The following is a 20,752-nucleotide window of genomic DNA, read 5'->3' as shown; positions in this document are numbered from 1 at the left end:
ACCAAGTTCACAAACAATTTGTTCCAAAATTGAGGTTAGTTCAACGGGAAACTTTTCTCGCCGCGGTGGTCCTCTACTGATTCCACTCCAAACGAGATGAGCTGGCAAACGACAATTCTTCGAGATCGATAGCTCGAATGCTCCTTCCCTAGCTGCCAACCGGTCGAAGTCATTCCGTATCAGCTTAAATTTCCCATCCGGGATAAGCGAGCAGATTTCTGCGAAAATCTTCTCAGCCATCTCTTTGAAAATAGGACACTTTAGACAGTGTTCCACCGTCACAATTGCCAGCTCCGGATCAAAATGCTTATCGTCACAGAATATAAAATTCTTGTCCACCTTCGGTTTCTTTTTTCCCGTTTTACTCTTTTTGGATTTAGCTCCTTTCTTCCCTGCTTTCTTCGGTGGCATTTCAAAACGAATCAGCTGTCATTTATCCACGGCCTACTAATGTTTGCTATTCTCAACAGTAATCATGATTCCACCATCCCGACCGAACATCACCCGGCTATCGGACGAATCGGTCATGGTTCGCTGGTCGGTTCCATCCAGCGACGGGCTCCCGATTCAGTTCTTCAAGGTTCAATATCGTATGCTGGGTGATCCATCGAAAAACATCGCCCGAACCCAATGGATGACGGAGAACGAAGACATTTCCCCCTTCACTCGATCGTACGAGGTCAACAACCTCAAGTCCGACCATTACTACCGATTCCGCATAGTCGCGGTGTATTCCAACAACGATAACAAAGAAGGTGCCGCTTCCGGAAAGTTCCATCTGCAGCGAGGATCTCAGTTAGGACTCGCCAAGAGTCACCTCCTGGCACCGACGCTAACCCGTATCGAACCTGTTTCGCAGCACGCCATCGTCCTGCACTGGCAGTTCCCGCAGCATCTTCCCCATCCGATTGATGGATTCTACGCGTACTATCGACCCGCCACCACAGCTGGAGAGTACTCGAAAGCTACGGTAGATACTCCGACGGCTCGCCATTTTAAGATCGATCATCTAGAACCGGGAACGGCATACGAATTCAAACTGCAATCGTTTACGGCGGCGGCCGCGTCCGATTTCAGTGCGATCCTAACCGGAAAGACGTTGAAACCTCCAACGCCTCCTCCTATTGTCCCATCGGTTGTGGCCGCCTCCGAGGCGAACAACGGAACCGGAGAAGTTCCAAACTACGTGTACATGGGTGTCGGCGGGTTCGTCATAGTGCTAGGAGGAATCATTCTACTGTGCTGTTGCTGTGTGGCGTGTAAGAAAAAGCGTGGTCCAGGTGTTGGTAAGTTCCTGTATAGGTCACCCCCTTTTATAATAATACTATATCCTATTTTCTTGCAGACGAATCAGACGCCAAATCACACATTCAAGTTGAACAGAATGGTTTCCCCGGGTCGATCAGCAACGGCGGTCCCCGGTCCCATCACCACAAAAGCCGGAACGGTATCAGCGCCCGGATGAATATCACGCCCAATCCGCTGGCTCAAGACGGAGATAAGGTAGGCTGGTGTTACCACTATTACTAGAGTGTGCCGGTGTTTGCTATTCCTCTTACATGAACAGATTACGGCTTCTATCAAGTACGACTAACACGTGACTTTTACTTTAATTTGATCGTTTGGATCCGTAGATGCCTCTTTGCTAAATTGTCAGATCGGTCAAAGGCCTGTTCGGCGAGTCGAGTTTTTTTCGCTGGTAATGTCGTTCCAGTTTTGCTTAATGATTCCAATTGTGTACAAGTTAAAGTATTAAGTTAACGAAGAATAGCAGTTCTTTTTTTAGATAGAGATATGTATTACTAATATTTAGCCAAATAGACCTGCTAACAAACGATAGTTACTTTGCCTCCCTGAGGACAAGCGATTGTGGATTTGTTTACTTGCGTTTTCTCTTGCATCACACATTACAGGAAATGGAAGGATCAATTGTATGACGGAATAGTGTTTTTAGTGAACAAATTCTCAAGCACTATTAGGCAACTCTCGAAATCACTCCAAATTTGTATTTTTTGTTTTGCTGTCAATCTGTGAGGAAACTTTTTTAAATGATTGTGACATTCTAACTCATACGTAGGTAAAAAACAAACAGAATGTTCGATTATTGACACGGCGTCAAGACCTATTTGAAAACTGTGGAAATCACCAGAGTAAATTCGGTTCTATGCACGGAAAAAAAATCCGTTCATAAATTCATGAACAAAAGGTCACGATTTCGTGAACTGAACGATTTACGAAAACGGTGACCGAGTTCCTGAAATTATGAATAATAAAAGTTGTATTCATGAAACTATTTGCTTTCTAAAAACCAGTTTGCCCCGAATATATACATGGCGTAACATTGAAATGTTTGGTTGGGTTACTGTTGTTGTTCCCTGGACATGTTTAGTTTTTGTTGTGATTCTTGTTCATGATTTGGGAATACACAATCGACAGTCAAACGTTGTTCATGATTTCAAAAGCTTATTCGCGATTATTGCGAATTCTCATGACGTTAGAGGGATTAAAGTTCATGATATCATGATTCTATCATGATATCATGGCATGATTCTAAATATTTTTGTCAGGAGTTGTGTTATTTGTGTTCATGATTTCAGGATCTTAGTCGCGATTCTTGTAACTTCTGTTCATGTTATCATGATATTTTATTTTGGAGCTTACTTCCAAAGAGAAATGTAACTAATGTTCATGATATCAGCAGTTTTATCATGGTATTCGTAAATTCTCTTTGCCTTATCGTGATCTATTATTTTTTGGTTACTAACGGTTTTTTTTACTCGGAATAACGTGACAATATGAACTGGATCATTAAAATAAGACTCATTCGCGATATCTGGTTCTGTGAACTATATCACGCACACTATTTGGTGTTCTCAGTGCAGTTTTCGTTTTTTGTCCGGACATCACAATGAACCTTATCAAAGAAATAACGATGTTCGAGGTTCTATTAGTTTTTATATCTACTGCTCGTACCTATTACTGGTCGCTAGCAGCTGGGTATTTCATTAAAAAGTGCATGGAACAAAAATGATTCCACGAATAATACTCCAAATTTTGTGAAAGAGTTCACGTTAACATTTCGTTACCATGTTGCATGAAATGTAAATATAATTAGAGATATATTAGACGCACGCAAATAGATACAAGATAGATCGTAAATCATATACTAGGAATCATGAACCAGTTCACGAATAAATGAGTAATATTGTATGATTTCGTGAACTTTTTCACGAAATCAAATGATAAGTTGTGATTATTATACTAGGTATTATGAACCAGTTCACGAATACATGAATAATATTTGATTATTTTATGGACCATTTCACAAGCGGGGATTTTGGATTGTCACTATCAGGGATTATAAATTAGTTCACGAGGATTGAATGAATTCATGAATAAAATTGCGAACGTCGTGAAATAGTGCGCAAAAAATAGCCAGAATATTTTTATTTTGTGAACTAATGTTATTATAAATATGGAAAAATCATGAGTCAACCTTAGGTTTTTTCCTTTTTTTTGTTTTTTTTCGTTAACTTGGTCGTTAACAAAAAAAGGAAAAAAAATGTACCATGATGGGGATCCATCCAGCAGCTTTGGGTGATAGCTGTCGACGCCGTGTTCAATCAGCACACAGTGACCATACGCCACATCTGTTGATGCAAACACAAAATATCGATGAAATAAACACCTCGGCAAGCAATAAGTGAGGGCAAAAACTAGCTCATTCAATGAGTTTCAACGTCATAAAAAGCTTAGTGTGGAAGTTTACCGTGACTTAACTTTTTGTCGGTTCCGACAGCATGAAGTAACAAATTACTTTACGCTCGTCCGGACATGCCGTAGACTCAGGCGATTCGCATTTCTAATCCCAAAAAGATCCTGACTCCTACGGTAGCAGACAAAGGGTCAAGTCGCCGGTAAACTCTAAGCTTGCTTATATGATTCTTTCCACGCTTTTCTAAAACTTTCTTTCTTCAACCTCTTGCTCTCTTTTGAGTACTATGGCTCTTAATATTGAAAAATATACTTCATTTTCAACCTTTGGTTTTATGAATAATGTTCATAAAGTTGTGAGCGGAAAACGTGACTGAAGTTCACAGAACAAAAACAAATATTTCCAGTAATGAAAGCGTTATGCGCGTGTTACTGAAGGGAAATTGAGCATAATTATAAAAGCCATGATTTGTGTTCATGGCCCTGTTTTTGTAAAGTAAAAACGTGATTGTTCCAGAATTCTGGCACTTTATTCACGTTTTTGGGAGAAAATTTTCCCGTGTGTGTTTCGAATTAATCTCGTCAGTAACTAGCAGCAACGTGGGACTAGTTAGACGATAAATCAAAAATTGGCACCAATTGTTAGACACTAAATCCATAGAAGCCGCACAATTTGTGTGAACGCCTAAAGCAACTGGCTGATCCCGAGGATTTCTCGGGAAGCAAGCACAGAAGCTGCTTGCTATATTTCCCCTTACGGAGAAAAATTTAAGAGTAAAGCATTTTTTTCTCCACTAAGGAGAAAATTGGATAAAACCACATTGGCGCATATAAAGCTGAATTTGCGTTTCGGCTTCGTCGCATCAGAATCCGACACTAACTTTGTGATGGGACTATGCTAGCGCCGGATTGACGTTAGCTCCAAAAAACGGAGACACAACTTGTGTACCCCTAGTCTGGCGTGATGACCGCAAGAAAAGGAGTTCATTTTAAGCTGATGAGAACTACGTGCGATATCACGCTTTACTTTGGGTTTGCTCAAGAACACAAGGTGCGCCTCCGTTTTTTTTTTGAGCTAGCGTCCATCCGTCTTGTGACTATGTTAGTGTCGGATTGTGATGAGCCAAAGTCGAAACTTTAATAGACACATTCTTTCGTGACCGTACAGCGATTTGACGAATCTTCATTCGACAAATATGTTATAACTTTATCAAATGAACGCCTACATCAAAACTTATTACAGATTCAAAAAGTAGACAAAATTTCACGAAAGATTCAATCAACATAAACTGAATATACTAGAATTTGATGATCTCCACTGAGCGAATTTCAATTCGCATATCAAGCAACATTAGATGCATTACACATTTTGTTTGGAAAACTAGAGAATTCTATTTAAACAAAAGAAATCTAGAAATCTTACTTGCGGCTTTTCTTGACATAGAAGGAGCGTTCGACAATGCATCTTATGGTTCAATGCGGAATGCTATGAGAAAACATGGGTTTGATAGTTCCACAATAAATTGGAACAACTCAATGCTTACAAACCGTGAAATAACTAACACGCATGGAAACACTCCACTGACTATGGAAACAGACAAGGGATGTCCTGAAGGCGGAGTTCTATCACCCTTATTGTGGTCATTGGTTGTAGACGAGCTATTGAAATCGTTAACTGAAATGGGATACGAAGTAATTGGATTTGCAGATGATGTTGTAATACTTGTGAGTGGAAAATATGACTATGATACCTCAAATAGAATGCAATCTGCACTGAACTTCACTTCGAAGTACTGTAAAAAGCAAGGCCTGAACATAAATCCCTTCAAAACAATCATAATCCCACTTAGGTACACGAAAAAAGAAACATTCCATATAAACACTTCTGCTCAACGGAACAGTAATTGAGATGTCCTCCTACCCGGCCAACCTTTGGCGGCATTGAGCATCTGCTAATACTGAGGTAAAATGTAACAATTGACGTGCTCATAACGTTACCTAATGGGGAAATCACAACACAGTTCATTGCTACAAAGAATCGTAGACACTACAGCGAACAGAAAAAAACCTCAAATACAAGATTTCCATCTATATGTATAGACAAAAATTATCTTTTGTTGGCCTCAATAAGTGATATTTTTATTCCAATGAACGCCATTTTTGGCGAAAGAGTGCTCATAACTTTTCAGCGAAAATAGTTAAATATGTGGTGCCATGAAACAAATTATTCGCTTTTAAACAATCTAAAAGTTGTCTGAAGACTACTTCAGTTTTAAATCAATACCTCAAAAGTTATTTAAATAAAACAGTTTTTTTCTAAGAAGCACTCCAACCTTCGATTTTAAATTCGTTTTAAAATGAAAAGTAGGACAGATAGAGCTTACATGCCTACAGCACACTTTTTCAAAATTTGTCGCTCTACAACTTCGCTGAAGATCGTTTGGCTCCAGATAGACTAAATAAAAAGTTTTTTTTTATCTTGGTAAAATTAGAACCACCCCAAATGTTGTTTTAACAAAACAAGGGGCTCACAAACTACGAAAACATCTCCAAAGACTTAATAAGGCTAATTTGTTTAGTTTTAGTAAAATCTCAAAATTCTTGCTAAACTTGCATACTGGACCACTTTATAACAGTATGGTAAACTTTCAACCACAATCTTCGTAAAACCCCTACAATGTGGTCATCGCGATAGTCGAAAACTCTACGATAAAGCGGGTCTCCTGATTATTTTAAGGGTTGACGTGTCGTGGTACAAAAACAAAATGTGTGGATTTATATTTACACATCTGAGACATGATGGAAGGGTGCCAAATCTTTTCAAAAGCTCGTGAGGCCTCCCTTTTGAAAGCATATGAACGATTAAAGGTTGAATCAGAGAATAATCGAGTCCACCAACCTACGTAAAAACTCTCAAAATGTTGCGGTCCATTGTTTACTCTTTTGAAATAGTAGAAAGAGAACGGTCACTTCAGTTCTACTAATCTTGACGATCCAAATTTTATGATCTGCCTTTCTTTGGGGCTCGTAAAGTTGGTAGTACTTATTTATTGATTGTTGCTAGGCTCGTTGCTGCATGTTTTGTTGTTGTTCCGAAATGTTTTGAAGTATTTACCTAAGTACGGCTCGACTGTCTTGAAAAATGGTACAAAGACGCGTTTAGTGGAATTTAGAACATGTATTCTGAGTATCTGTTCGGGGATGATAATGTCTCAGATCAAAAAAACACATACTCAGTAGTTAGTATGCACCATTATATCCTAAACTATGACATGAATTCCAGTATAACATAGAATTCGAAACGGTATTGAGTAGATATCGTACTATCAAAATCCATCAAATTTTAAACCAATTTTCTCTTTAAGGAGTAATATAGCAAATCATGCTGCCGTGAACCCTCTCATAACTTTAATATAGAACCATCGAAACTTAGGCATCCTAGTTGCCAAGAACCGTAGAATATAACAAGCTGTTCAAAATAAACAACCGATAACTAGTTACCAGAAAAACAAATCACACATCCAAGAAAAGCAAAACATCGTCGATTACCAGGAACCCTCTAGTTCAGCATGAGTTAATACCACATGAGCCATGGGAAACTCACGAATCCGTGGTTTCTATTAGTCTCCGTTTGACTCATATTGCCACATCCCCAGATAGCTTGCCAGACAGGCAAATTTGCCATAATTACGAGTTTTTCAATTTGCGCGTACCCGGATGTACATAACGATTAACAACGTTATTAGAGGTGCACCGTGCTAATTAGTGTATTCGTAACTCGATTGTGTCATCACCTATGTATACAGTTATATATATATATATATATATATATATATATATATATATATATATATATATATATATATATATATATATATATATATATATATATATATATATATATATATATATATATATATATATATATATATATATATATATATATATATATATATATATATATATATATATATATATATATATATATATATATATATATATATATATATATACTAGGGTGGGACAAAAAATAGATTCCAGCTCCGAGCAACTTTTTGGGTACCATTTGGGTCCTAGAACATCTGTGCAAATTCTTAGCTTGATCCCTGAAACTATATTTTTGCGCCCACTGTTCAAAGTTTACATGGGATTTTATATGGGAAAATTAACTTTCACAAAATAATTCCTCCAGGAGTCGCCCATTGCTTCCTAAAAATAAACCGTTATGTGGCTTTTGTAGGAAATTTAACACAGAAACAAAGTCTCGAAAACTACAAAACGATCTGACGCTTAAGAAAAAAGTTATTAAGCTGAAACCAATTGATGCTCTGACGATTGATAAAATATTCATTTTTTCTAGCACCACTGTTGTTGGTTGTCCAATTGTATGCAATTGTGTTTTGATATTCTCTTAATATGTCTAAATCATTTTCCCATACTGTTTGGCCACTTCGCAAGAGTTTTGAGGGATAAATTGAGTCTTCTTTTGTATATAAAAAAAGGAAATTAAAAATTTTGTATATAATTCGACCATCAGCAGCAGTGATGCTATGAAAAGTAAAATTTTCATCATTCTTCAGGGCATCAATCGGTTTTTGCTTAATAACTTTTTCCACAAGCATCAGACCGTTTTGCAGTCTTCTAGACTTTATTTCCATGATAAATTTCCTATAAAAATCAGATATCCATTTATTTTTAGGAGGTAACGGGTGACTCTTGGAAGAATTAATTTGCAAAAGACGTTTTCCCCATACGAAATCCCATGTAAACTTTAAATCGTGGGCGCAAAAATATAGTTTCACCGATCGAACTAAAAATTTACAGAGTTGTTCTGGGAGCTAAATGGGACCCAAAAAGTTACTCGGTGCGAAATTTTTTTTTTTATATGACCATGTCCCACTCTAATATATATACAGGGTGTTTGGTTCATGGTTAAGAATCTCTCGGGGAGTAATAGACTGCTATATTTGGAGAAAAAAATTGTTCTACACATACCATCATATCTCAACCATTACAGAGTTATTGAACTTTTTGTGTAAAAAACTTATTTGTCTTAAAATACCTCTAACTTTAAAAGTATACTTTGTATTTTAAATGTTTCAGTTCCATTCGAAAGGTGAGAAAATTTCCTATTGAATGGTGTTCTCATATCTTTTAACTAATTAGTTTTAATTACCTTTTAACTGTAAAGTAGTTAAAAGTTAGTGTTTTTGAGGAGGTTTTTGCTAATTTTCTCGAAATAATGAAGTATGATTATAGCAATATCCATTATCCAAAAGTTGGGTTTTGGGACGATGCATGATTTGTTCTTGGACGTCATATTTCTATCTCTTCTCATTTCTTTGTAATTTCATTACTATACTTTTCCTGTAACCGACTTGCAAGTGCTTAAAAGACTCTAATCTAAAAAATATGCTTTATATCGTTATTAGCAAGATTTCATTGGAAAGCTGAGAAAATGTCCTATCAGTGTATGTACAAATATCTTTTAGTTAAGTGTGCTAAATGATTTTTTACTAACGAAATAACTCAAAATTTGTGTTTTTTGGAGAGTTTTTTAATTATTCTAATTATTAATCAACAAAATTTATCGTAACTATTGTTCATTTGATGCCCCTTAATGTTCTCTATAACTTTTTATTAGACACTTTGTCTATATCTCTTTTCATTTTGCTGCTATTTAATAGTTAACACAGCATGAGCTCCCTACAAATGTAATGGGTTCGAAATCATTATTTTTGCATATGAAACGATGTGATTAAAACGATTTTGCGTCGAAACCAAAAGAGATAATTGAATGGAGTCAAAGAAAGAACTGTAGAACTTGCTGAGATGCATTATTTCCATGATAATAATGGTGATGTTTATTATTTACTATTTTAAGAAAATTAACGAAAATGCCAATAATAGCACTAACTTTAAACTAATTTACTTTTAAAAGAATATTAAATTCACTTAACTGAAAGGTATTAATACATTTTTCACTGTAAAATTTTCCTGGCTTTTGAATAAAAATAAAAAAAGTGCAATAGGTGCCGTAATTTTTCAATTAGAGCTGGTACTAGTGAAAATGAGATAAAAATATCCAAGTTGAATAACCCAAAATCATGAAAATAAGGAAAGGTAAGTGTATCATGTCAAAGAACAAATTAAGCAGCTCATCAAGACTAACAATCTGAATTACTTAAATGATGAGGTTAACTATTAGGATTTTCAAGAAATGAACGAAAAATCGTTTGAAATTGTTTAATTTTCAATAAATTACTTTGAAAAGGCTACTTAAACTCATTAGCTGAAACATGTGAGGGCATCACTCAATGCGAAATGTTCTCACCTTTCGAATGGAACTAAAACATTTAAAATACAAAGTACACTTTTAAAGTTAGAGGTATTTTAAGACAAATAAGTTTTTTACACAAAAAGTTCAATAACTCTGAAACGGTTGAGATTTGATGGCATGTGTAGAACAATTTTTTTCTCCAAATATGACAGCCTATCACCTCTCGGGAGATTCTTAACCATGAACCAAACACCCTGTATATATATATACAGGGTGTTTGGTTCATGGTTAAGAATCTCTCGGGGGGTGATAGAATGTCATATTTGAAGAAAAAAATTGTTCTACACATACCCTCAAATCTCAACCGTTACAGAGTTATTGAACTTTTTGTGTAAAAAACTTATTTGTCTTAAAATACCTCTAACTTTAAAAGTATACTTTGTATTTTTAATATTTTAGTTCCATTCGAAAGGTGAGAAAATTTCGCATTGAGTGATGCCCTCACATGTTTCAGCTAATGAGTTTAAGTAGCCTTTCCAAAGTAATTTATTGAAAATAAAACAATTTTGAACGATTTTTCGTTCATTTCTTGAAAATCCTAATAGTTAACCTCATCATTTTAATAATTTAGATTGTTAGTTTTGATGAGCTGCTTAATTCGTTCTATGACATGAAACACTTACCTTTTCTTATTTTCATGAGTTTGGGTTATTAACTTGGATATTTTTATCTAATTTTCACTAATTAAAAAATATGGCACTTATTGCACTTTTTTTCTTTTTATTCGAAAGCCAGGAAAATTTTACAGAGAAAAATGTAATACCTTTCAGTTAAGTGAATTTAGTATTCTTCTAGAAGTAAATTAGTTTAAAGTTAGTGCTATTATTAGCATTTTCGTTAATTTTCTTAAAATAGTAGATAATAAACATCACCATTATTATCATGGAAATAATGCATCTCAGCAAGTTCTACAGTTCTTTCTTTGATTCCATCCAATTATCTCTTTTGGTTTCGACGCAAAATCGTTTTTATCACATCGTTTCATATGCAAAAATAACGATTTCGAACCCACTACATTTGTGGCGAGGTCATGCTGTGTTAACTATTAAATAGCAGCAAAATGAAAAGAGATACAGACAAAGTGTCAAACAAAAAGTTATAGAGAACATTAAGGGGCATCAAATGAACAAAAGTAACGATAAATTTTGTTGATTAATAATAAGAATAATTAAAAAAACACTCCAAAAAACAAATTTTGAGTTATTTCGTTAGTAAAAAATCATTTAGTACACTTAACTAAAAGATATTTGTACATGTACTGATAGGACATTTTCTCAGCTTTCCAATAAAATCTTAATGTTTCACTAAGACCTCCGTTCGCGTATATATTGTAATAAAATCTTGTAAATAACGATATAAAGCATATTTTTCAGATTAAAGCCTTTTAAGCACTTGCAAGTCGGTTACAGGAAAAGTATAGTCATGAAATTACAAAGAAATGAGAAGAGATAGGAATATGTCGTCCAAGAACAAATTATGAATCGTCCTAAATCCCTACTTTTGGATAATGGATATTGCTATAATCATACTTCATTATTTCGAGAAAATTAGCAAAAACCTCATCAAAAACACTAACTTTTAACTACTTTACAGCTAAAAGGTAATTAAAACCCATTAACTAAAATATATGAGAACACCATTGAATAGGAAATCTTCTCACCTTTCGAATGGAACTAGAATATTTAAAATACAAAGTATATTTTTAAAGTTAGAGGTATTTAAAGGCAAATAAGTTTTTTACACAAAAAGTTCAATAACTCTGTATCGGTTGAGATTTGATGGTATGTGTAGAACAATTTTTTTCTCCAAATATGACAGTCTATCACCCTCGAGAGGTTCTTAACCATGAACCAAACACCCTGTATATATATATATATATATATATATATATATATATATATATATATATATATATATATATATATATATATATATATATATATATATATATATATATATATATATATATATATATATATATATATATATATATATATATATATATATATATATATATATATATATATATATATATATATATATATATATATATATATATATATATATATATATATATATATATATATATATATATATATATATATATATATATATATATATATATATATATATATATATATATATATATATATATATATATATATATAGATATATATCGTTGTGGCATGTGGCAATACGAAGTCAGTACCATGTGGTACGGACTTCGTATTGCCACATTCAACAATATATTTCGTTTCGCAAAACAAACGCTTCTGCTTGATTGATGCGGTTTGGAAGATAGTAAACACGCTATGTCTAACATAGTGAAATTGTAGGGTGTAATAATTAGTCATTTTTAGCTCCATTTGTACTTTTAATAATAGATCTTAAGGAACACCTCTAAAAGTATACAGGAATACAGTTTGACCACAATAGGCCACTTTATGCTTGTAATTGTCACTCATTTTTTCGACACAGTAGGTTGGAACACGATATTTTGCTTCTACTGTGCAGACAAAACGACAAATGGATTGATTTATTGGCTGGTTGTGCAGTTTTTTGCCTTTGTTGTAAGCAAGATGAGAAGGTAACAGATGCAGCTCGTAATTCTCATTTAAAAATATTAAATCAAAAAAATTGAAGGTTTGTATACAGGACACTACCACAATGACATTGAATATGCAGTTTTTTCAAGAGCGTGTGTATCTTTTGTAAAAACAGGTTACGGCACAAGCTAGTTTACTCCGCGATTCTATATGTTACAATTGGTTATACGCCTCTCCCGCAAACATAATTTATTATTTGCCCTCCGACAATAGCAAAATTATAAATTCTAGTACAACACCATGCTCTCTGCTATACTTTTAATCTAATCGATTAATTCAATTAATCAATTATCTCTTAGCATTAATCGATTATAATTGGCAACTTTGTGAAACATAATCGATACACTCAAGCGATTTACTTTACTTTTAACGCGTAATTGGAAATAGTAAACTGAGATAATCTGACAAAGGAATGGTTCAAACTACCAGAATATGTATTTAAATTTATCTAAAAGCCAGTGGCCATTGAAAGTGTTCCTGGACTGCTTTTGAGAAACGAACATTCTTGAAATTACAAGTCGTATTATTTGCAAATAAATATGTTTTAAGTCACATTGATCATGAACATATATTTTGGGATTTTCAGTACAACTCAGTATCAGTTATAGTTACACTGTAATATGTATGACATAAATTCAGTGAGATCAACTATCTGTCCAATGCATAAACTGTGATTTTAATTCTCGCTAATTTACGTGTAGAATACGGAGCACTCAAACGAAACGTCTATTGACTTGTCCAATTCTAGACTAATTCTGGAATTCGGGAGCATAAGGCAAATTTGGGCAATTGAAACCATCGCTGTAAGTTAAAAGCATCCTTTTACTGGGATGCAAGTATAGTTCGATAGTTTAGAGGTCTTTGTTCGCCATTTTTCCGGATCTAATTTGGGGATATTTTTGGAATTGGATCCGCTATTTTTCATAAAGGTGCATTCCAGTACAATGAATCTGCATTTTCAATAATATCAACCCAAAACAGATGTCCTTAATTTTCAAAAGACACATTTCAGCAGATGTTTCATTCGAAATTCCGAAGAGGTACGAAAAGTTTAAAAAAGTGCACGTGGGATGTCTCTTTTCAAAATTTTTGTCTTCAAACAACCATTTTGTCCAATTTGAAATACCCAAGGATTTCCATAATTATAAGATATACAAACGCTCAGTATAGAATTCAGTTAAATTGGAGTTGGTGGTGTTTTTGGTCATATGACTCTCTTTAGTGCAACGTTTCGAAAGAATAGCCCCTCATCTTCAGAGGAAAGCAGGGTTTGAACATAAATTAGTTATAGTTTTCTCATAATACAAATATTTTGCAAGTTTTGCCAGGACCACAAATATTTTTTTTTCTCAAATAGAATGTAATATTTAGCTTGTTTCCGCAAGTAGCTCTGTTCTACACTAAAATGAAAAACTATTTATAGGGAAACAGAGGACAAAAATATGTTTGTTTTTTTTTTGAACCTGAACAAATACATCGCAAGATTGAATTAGCTTGGATACTAACAAATATTTCAGATTAGTTGAAGATCTTATGACACATCTTAGAAATGGATTTGAAATATAAGGATAGATCTGAGTCGTGACAGTTGCCACGAACACGATTGGGTGAGATGGCGGGTGGGGAGGGGCGACAAGTGAGGAATGGTAAATGAAGATTAGTGTTGTGACATTATTTTTGTATATAGGGCGAAATTTTGATTCCTTACATCTTTATTTTACATAAAGCAACTGATATTTTTGACGCCATAATTGGTATAACATAAATCTTGCAAAAGAAGATAAATTTTCACTAGAGTTTTGTTATTCAAAAATTCAGTTGCTCTCGGTATTTCTACGAGTATAATATGAATATGAATTATATTAGAAATCTATTTTCTCACGACTAGGTGGATTACTTGGTGATCTGTGTATTCATATATCATCCTACGTCTATCTCACGACTGACTGAACGCAATGCTTAATCCATCGGATAAATACAGCAACTCTGGGCAAATTTTCGCTTTGAAATGAATTTACACATTGTTTTGTCTTTGAAGTAAACTTGCCTATTAATTTTGAGAAATACTTAATTAATTATACAGTAGATTCACAAATGAAATCGAATTCCTTGAATCACGCAGATATGTTTTCATACCCCGATATTCAAAATCGGTTTAGTTTTGCCCTAAAACACCCGTAAAGCAGCACTCTGTATATAACGATCTCATTTTAGTTAGTGAAAATTGGTAAGCGATGAATAAAACTACAAAATGTTTAATATCTCCGCCGTTCATGAACGGCGTGACAATCTATAGCTTGTTCGAAAGGTATTTTTACAGGCTTTCTAATTATGCGCACGTTATATGGCTGCATTGCACTGTTCGAAAGTTGTTTGCTATAAATCCTTTGTGTTATGACAAAATCATCCATATCTCAGAAAGTAAACAACACATCGAAACGAAAAGTGTCAAACGGCAACGTTAGGCCTTTCATTTGAAACTAATTTCGTTAAGATCGGTTCAGCGGTTGCTGAGATAATTACACGACATTAGTGCACATTAGACTGGTTCAATTTTTGACTTTTAGCTCTACCAGGATCTACTGATTCCTCTTATGGCCCTTTGTAATTGTGCAAATTTTGGTACCGAACGGTTGTATCTACGGACCATCTAAAAATTTCAAAGTTTATATGGAAATTGGTATCGAAAATCGGGCAAAATTGAAAATAAATTCTTAAAAAATCACCTCATCAATCAATTCATGAGAACACTATATATTTCTAAAGGTATTCTTCTACTGAACACATTCGTGGAACGTTGTAAGTTTGTGAAAATTCGCTGAGAAAAGTTATTAACTACAGAAGCAGCATGACTTCAAATCAAGTGGATTTTATTATTAATCTGGTGTTTTCATGGGTTGAACACACTTCAAACACAACACTGTCCGATAAATTATCATCTTAAGAAAATTGGTAAGCTTTCAAACGATACATACCGCGTCTGCGGATCTGAAAGTGAAACATAAGAGCATCTGCTCCGCGACTGCAGTGCATTGATACAACGCGGACCAAGAGCCCTGGGTAAAGGAGCATTGGAGTCTTCTTATTTGGTCTAATACGAGTTTGTTTAAAGTCAGTCGCAATGGTAATTCTCCTAAAAGATGCACTTTGTACTTCTGTGGCTTCTCATTTCACTGTGCAGTCAGATGAACGATACCATACTGTTTGTGCAGTGGATGAGCAACAAAGCAGTAGGCAATGATGGTCTGCTTTGTTGATAACTGTAACAATTTTTTTTGCCTCTGTTCTGGGAAAGATTAAAAGGTATACTAAATCATACGAAAGCTTACCAAATAAAGTAAAAATTTTAAGGTTCTTATTACTTCCTTGCGTTCTAGTTTTTTTTACTTTTTTTAAATCACAACTTTTTGAGCGACTTAGGGGAATGTCACAATTAACCCTCTTACGACAGATGTCTTCCGTTTAATTCCACTAAAATGTCTGTATTAAGAAAGTATTAAGAAGGTTGAGAATTTTTTTTGGCAGCCAATATTTCAGTACCGCCATTTTACTGGTACTACCCGAACTGTGGACTTCAGTACCGCAGAACCGGTTTCCGCCAAAAAGGATCGGTACTGGCAACCCTAACGGGAAGGTGCTATAGGTAAATCATCAGCTTTATCGATTTCAAGAATCGATAAATTCAGTTAAGTTCTTAAGACTAGTTCAACGCCATTTGTCATTGATCCTTCCATTTCAACAACAACCGTCAAATCATTCCATTGTGTGATGCTTTCTTTGTGTGATGCTTATACCGCGTTCGACGTTCTATTGCTTAAATTATGATATATACAAACAAACCATTTCGTTGTTTCAAATTCAGCACAGTACCGCCATCGCCGGTCCTCTAGACAATTCCACGTAGTAAGATCCCAACCGCAACCCTCCCACCACGAATGAGTAGTGTAATATATTTTCCTTCTTCCAATTTTCATCTTTTTCTGTTTCTTTTTTCTTTTTCACCCTTATACCTATCGTTTATTTATTCTCTCACAATCACGCTCGGAAATGTGCACAAACACAAATACTGAGTAGCGTTTCGTTCGACAGGAGCTGGTTCGTTAACTCAAGAAATCCCTTCCGCTACGGTAGTAGACTGTGGTGGCTTCTTCTGTCCTAATTAGCTCAGTATCTATCAGTTTGTTAGCGCCTGTAACTAGACTATTCCTACTGTCACATTGTCCCTTCCTTCCCCTTTCCCGCTACTAGCGTCTATAGACTAGATCTTTGTGGTTTGTGTGTAGCGTTTCGTTTCTTGTATTCTCGCGAACCGAGCCAATTTGTATTCTAGCTTAGAAATCAGCGTGAATGTTCTAGAATCGTAATGTGATGGAGCTGCGTTTTCTACCGGCCAAACCGCAACCAACCGTTCCTACCGGTGGCAGTGGTGTTGGTGGTAGTGGAGGTGGTGGTTTTAGTGGATCTCCCGGTGGCGGTACCCTGAATCTGATGACCAATGGACCCAACTCTTACCCTACTAATAACAATCACCAACATCATCATCATCAACCACATCAACAACAACAACATCAACACCAACAGCAGCAACATCATCAGCCCCTTCAGAGCCAAACCGTAATCAACAACGTCGGCCCGGGCCAGGAGCACCTGATGCTAGCATCGATGCCGCACCGCAGAACACTGGAGCGAAGTGTCCGCAATCTGCAGCACAGCCAACAGCACAACGGACTGGACCAGAGCCAGAAGATGATGCTGGAGGGAGACTGCGGTGTAACTACAACGGTCGGGGCCGTGGGTGTTGGCATCGTGCTCGGACCTCGCAACAACTCGTCCATCCGGAGAGGCCGGCGGGGTTCTGGATCTGTTCCCGGCAGTCCCCGGGTCGGTCGTGGACCGAGTGCCGAACTGCTGCAGCACAATCGATCACCGATGCCGATCCGGGCCGCGGCTAGCGGTGTTAAGCGGGCGACCCGATTGGGACGGGCCGAGAACATGTCCTCCGGCAGTTTGAACAGTATTGAAGTGTGAAAAGTCCGGATCAAGTAGGCGGTTTGAAATGTGATATAATATGACGTTTGCACGAAATTGGCTAAAAGAAAATGAACAACAAGAAAAAAAAAGACACAGCAGATTGTTCTTTAACGGATCCCACAAAACCGCAACTGAAATAGCTAATACTTAACTGAAGAAAAAAAACATATGGTAGTTTTAATTAGTAATCCGTCCTTTGAGCAGCAAACAAGTTGAATCACAAGCAAACGAATGTCGGTAGGCAAGTGCTAGAATAAAGATCCACTATTTAAGAGAGTTATATTTACTGTATTTTAGTGAACAAAAGTACGCTTAAAACTCGATTAGCTGAACAAATTTAAATACAGGCAACTAATTGTACTTAATAAATCATTAACGAATCGCTCGAATGTGTAAATATTTATTTCGTTCTACAACCTGATAGAGTAGAGTCACAAACGATTACAGAGATCAATGGTTTAGCGCAAGTTTTGAAGCAAAACACACAAACAAACGAACTGTTCTACTTAGAGACTAGGAATACGCAACATATTAGATTTGACTGAAACTAATCAATAAACGAATAATAGCGAGACTAGAACTAAAACAACCCGAGAAAGAGAGCGAGTGGAAATGATGTGTGAGTGTTAAATTATTTACAAAACTAAGTACGATGATTTTAACAGAATATATTTAACACAGTAGGATAGCAATTTATCGTAGTTTTAACTAAAAAAGCGGGCGCCATTTTTTCGAGTTTTATGTTTGCGCTGTAAATATCGATGGCATTCAATTGGAATGGCGACTGGAGCACAAATTATGCAAAAAATTATTTGAATTATTAGGCAAAAAATGAGCATGTAAATTTCGACGTGTTTTATTTAATTTTGTTTCGTTTTTTTCTGTTCGACTGCATATGGCTCAATACGTAACACGGTTCATAGAGAAAAGAAATTGTTTAAATATTTAGGGAGGTTAAAATTGGAAAATCTATATGAAACACAAATAAGACAAAAAAGTTGTTAACACTATTCGTAACTGTAGTAGCAAACAGAGAATAAATTAAATTTCGTTTCTTTTTTCTTAAAATTAAGGGTAAACAGTTGTGTATTCCGAAATTTCCATTGAACAAAGAATCGCAAGGAAGTCCATAACAGGCCGCTAAAGAGGTAAGTATGACGAGATAACTGGTTATCATATCTTGTATTAGGATAAGCATAAGAAATCGCCCGTGGTTACTACTCAGTAATTGAACAGATCCAAATGAGCTTGCAAAATTATTTTTAAAGCAACGTGCTTGGGAATAACATGCTGAAAGACATTGTGCAATCTATGTCAAGCCCTCCGCGCTGATCAATGCCGACACTGGCCACGTCTGTGAAAGGAAGGTATTTAGTCCGATACATGTCGTTGCTTGAGACCGAGAAATTCTTTACATCCCCACGTGTATCGCGGGAAGAGGGAAGATGTTAGTAAACATACCACAAGCGTTACCCTGTGATTATTGTTCTGGTCAGCCGGCTGCCGAGAATTTATAAGGGTAATAGTTTGATGTATGTATACGAAAGTTATCGATTCGCGCAGTATGCAACTTTAGCTGTATATAGCCGACTGTGGGGAGTGTTGTTTATATTGTATTTATTTAAATATTGTTCCAAATGTGAGCGAAAATTATTTTTTACCATCCTGTAGGTTGAGGGGTTTGACGGTATTGCAAACAGAAACTGTCTTACTGCACTATCTGGGACGGGGTGTCATTCTAAAATCTAAAATCAAACGATGTCATTTTTTTGCGTCACTATTTTGAACGCTTATAACTTTGTTATTTATGAACGGATTTCCGTCTGGTTATCACCATACAATTCGGAATTAACTGAAAATATGTTTTATTGCTATAGTGTTTTTGTATTTCAATAGCACACTATTGAAAAACAAGCAAAAATGAATAGATCTCGGAAAACGTGAAAACTCCCATACATCAGCCAATCTATCCCCGGCAGAGCCGTCAATAGGGAGCACCTTGGTGACTCAAACGAACACGAAAAGTTATAAATCAATGTGCCGCGTGAATCAGTTGTTGTTCTTTTGCCAGACAAGTAACATCGTGCCTATAGGGCGCTTGCAGAGCGCATATGTATTGGTGAGCCGTTGGGCAGGCAAAAATGACAGTTGCATATAATGTATATGAAGCGGATAGATTAATTTATTTTAAATGATTAATTCACAATATTAAGAGCAAATATGAGAAAATGTAATGTATTATAGGAATCACAATTTAACATTCATTGCGTAACATAATGTTTTCTATTGTTTGAACCGGATTCGCGGACAAAATAAGTAAAGCATTGCCAAAGCTATGTTTCATACCCATGGAAATAACGAGCATTCCAAAAGATTTTTGCAGAAAAAATGATTTTCATTTCAAATTTGTGAAATATCTTGTGCATCGAGAGTTGCATACAAAAAGCTTCTAGACTTCAATGGTTATAAGGCCTATACGACTTAAGTGGGGGTAAGGGTTTTGGTATAAAGAATACACCTTTGGCGATTTTTTAGAAATTTGAGTGAAGCGAATTAAACAAAACTTGTACATTATAATATTACATTTCATTAACATGCTGTAATTTTTCTATGCAAAAATATCAATATCAATTTTTCTATGCAAAAATATCAATATAATATATTTCGTAGAATTGCAGTGTTAACTGCCATTCAAAACTATTGAACCGATTTATTTCAATCTTTGCATATACATTCTATGTAAAAATACCTAACCCCTACGTTGAGTTTTCGAGATAATTTTTCAAAAGTTTTGCTCGATTCGCTTCAGTTAAATTTCTGAAAAATCGCAAAAAAGTGTTTTTTCATACTGAAACCCTTTATCTGTACTCCCACCCCCTGATACAAGTTTTAAACATGTTGAATTTGGCTTTCTTATCATAAATAGTAGGGTAAAATTTTATGCTATTTAAATGCATATTTGAAAAATGTAATTTGTAAAAAATATAAGTTTTATTTTTATAGGTGAACAAATATGATATCTGAAGTGAGGGTCAGTCTGTGTCAGTAGATTCCACAGAAG

At 35.3% G+C, this 20,752-nt stretch overlaps 1 protein-coding gene across 5 annotated transcripts in view; it reads left to right on the top strand.

The window, feature by feature from the left end:
- LOC131685477 (interference hedgehog-like) overlaps positions 1-18,759 on the top strand; it is a 291,909-nt gene extending 273,150 nt beyond the window's left edge. For 2 of the 5 annotated variants that reach the window (XM_058969211.1, XM_058969210.1), the window contains exons 7-9: positions 471-1,286; positions 1,346-1,503; positions 17,017-18,759. In XM_058969211.1, the coding sequence (XP_058825194.1) occupies positions 471-1,286; positions 1,346-1,503; positions 17,017-17,688 (1,646 nt within the window). In that variant the 3' untranslated portion in view covers positions 17,689-18,759. Of the gene's footprint in view, positions 1-470; positions 1,287-1,345; positions 1,504-16,990 lie in introns of all 5 variants that reach the window. The other 3 variants (XM_058969212.1, XM_058969214.1, XM_058969213.1) reach the window with 3 other exon arrangements.
- Positions 18,760-20,752: the final 1,993 nt, after the last annotated feature.

The sequence above is a fragment of the Topomyia yanbarensis genome, chromosome 2 (assembly GCF_030247195.1).
Source record: "Topomyia yanbarensis strain Yona2022 chromosome 2, ASM3024719v1, whole genome shotgun sequence".
Lineage (NCBI taxonomy): Eukaryota > Metazoa > Arthropoda > Insecta > Diptera > Culicidae > Topomyia > Topomyia yanbarensis.
Note: the sequence above shows the minus strand (reverse complement) of the source record. Positions and strands in the feature narration are given on the sequence as shown.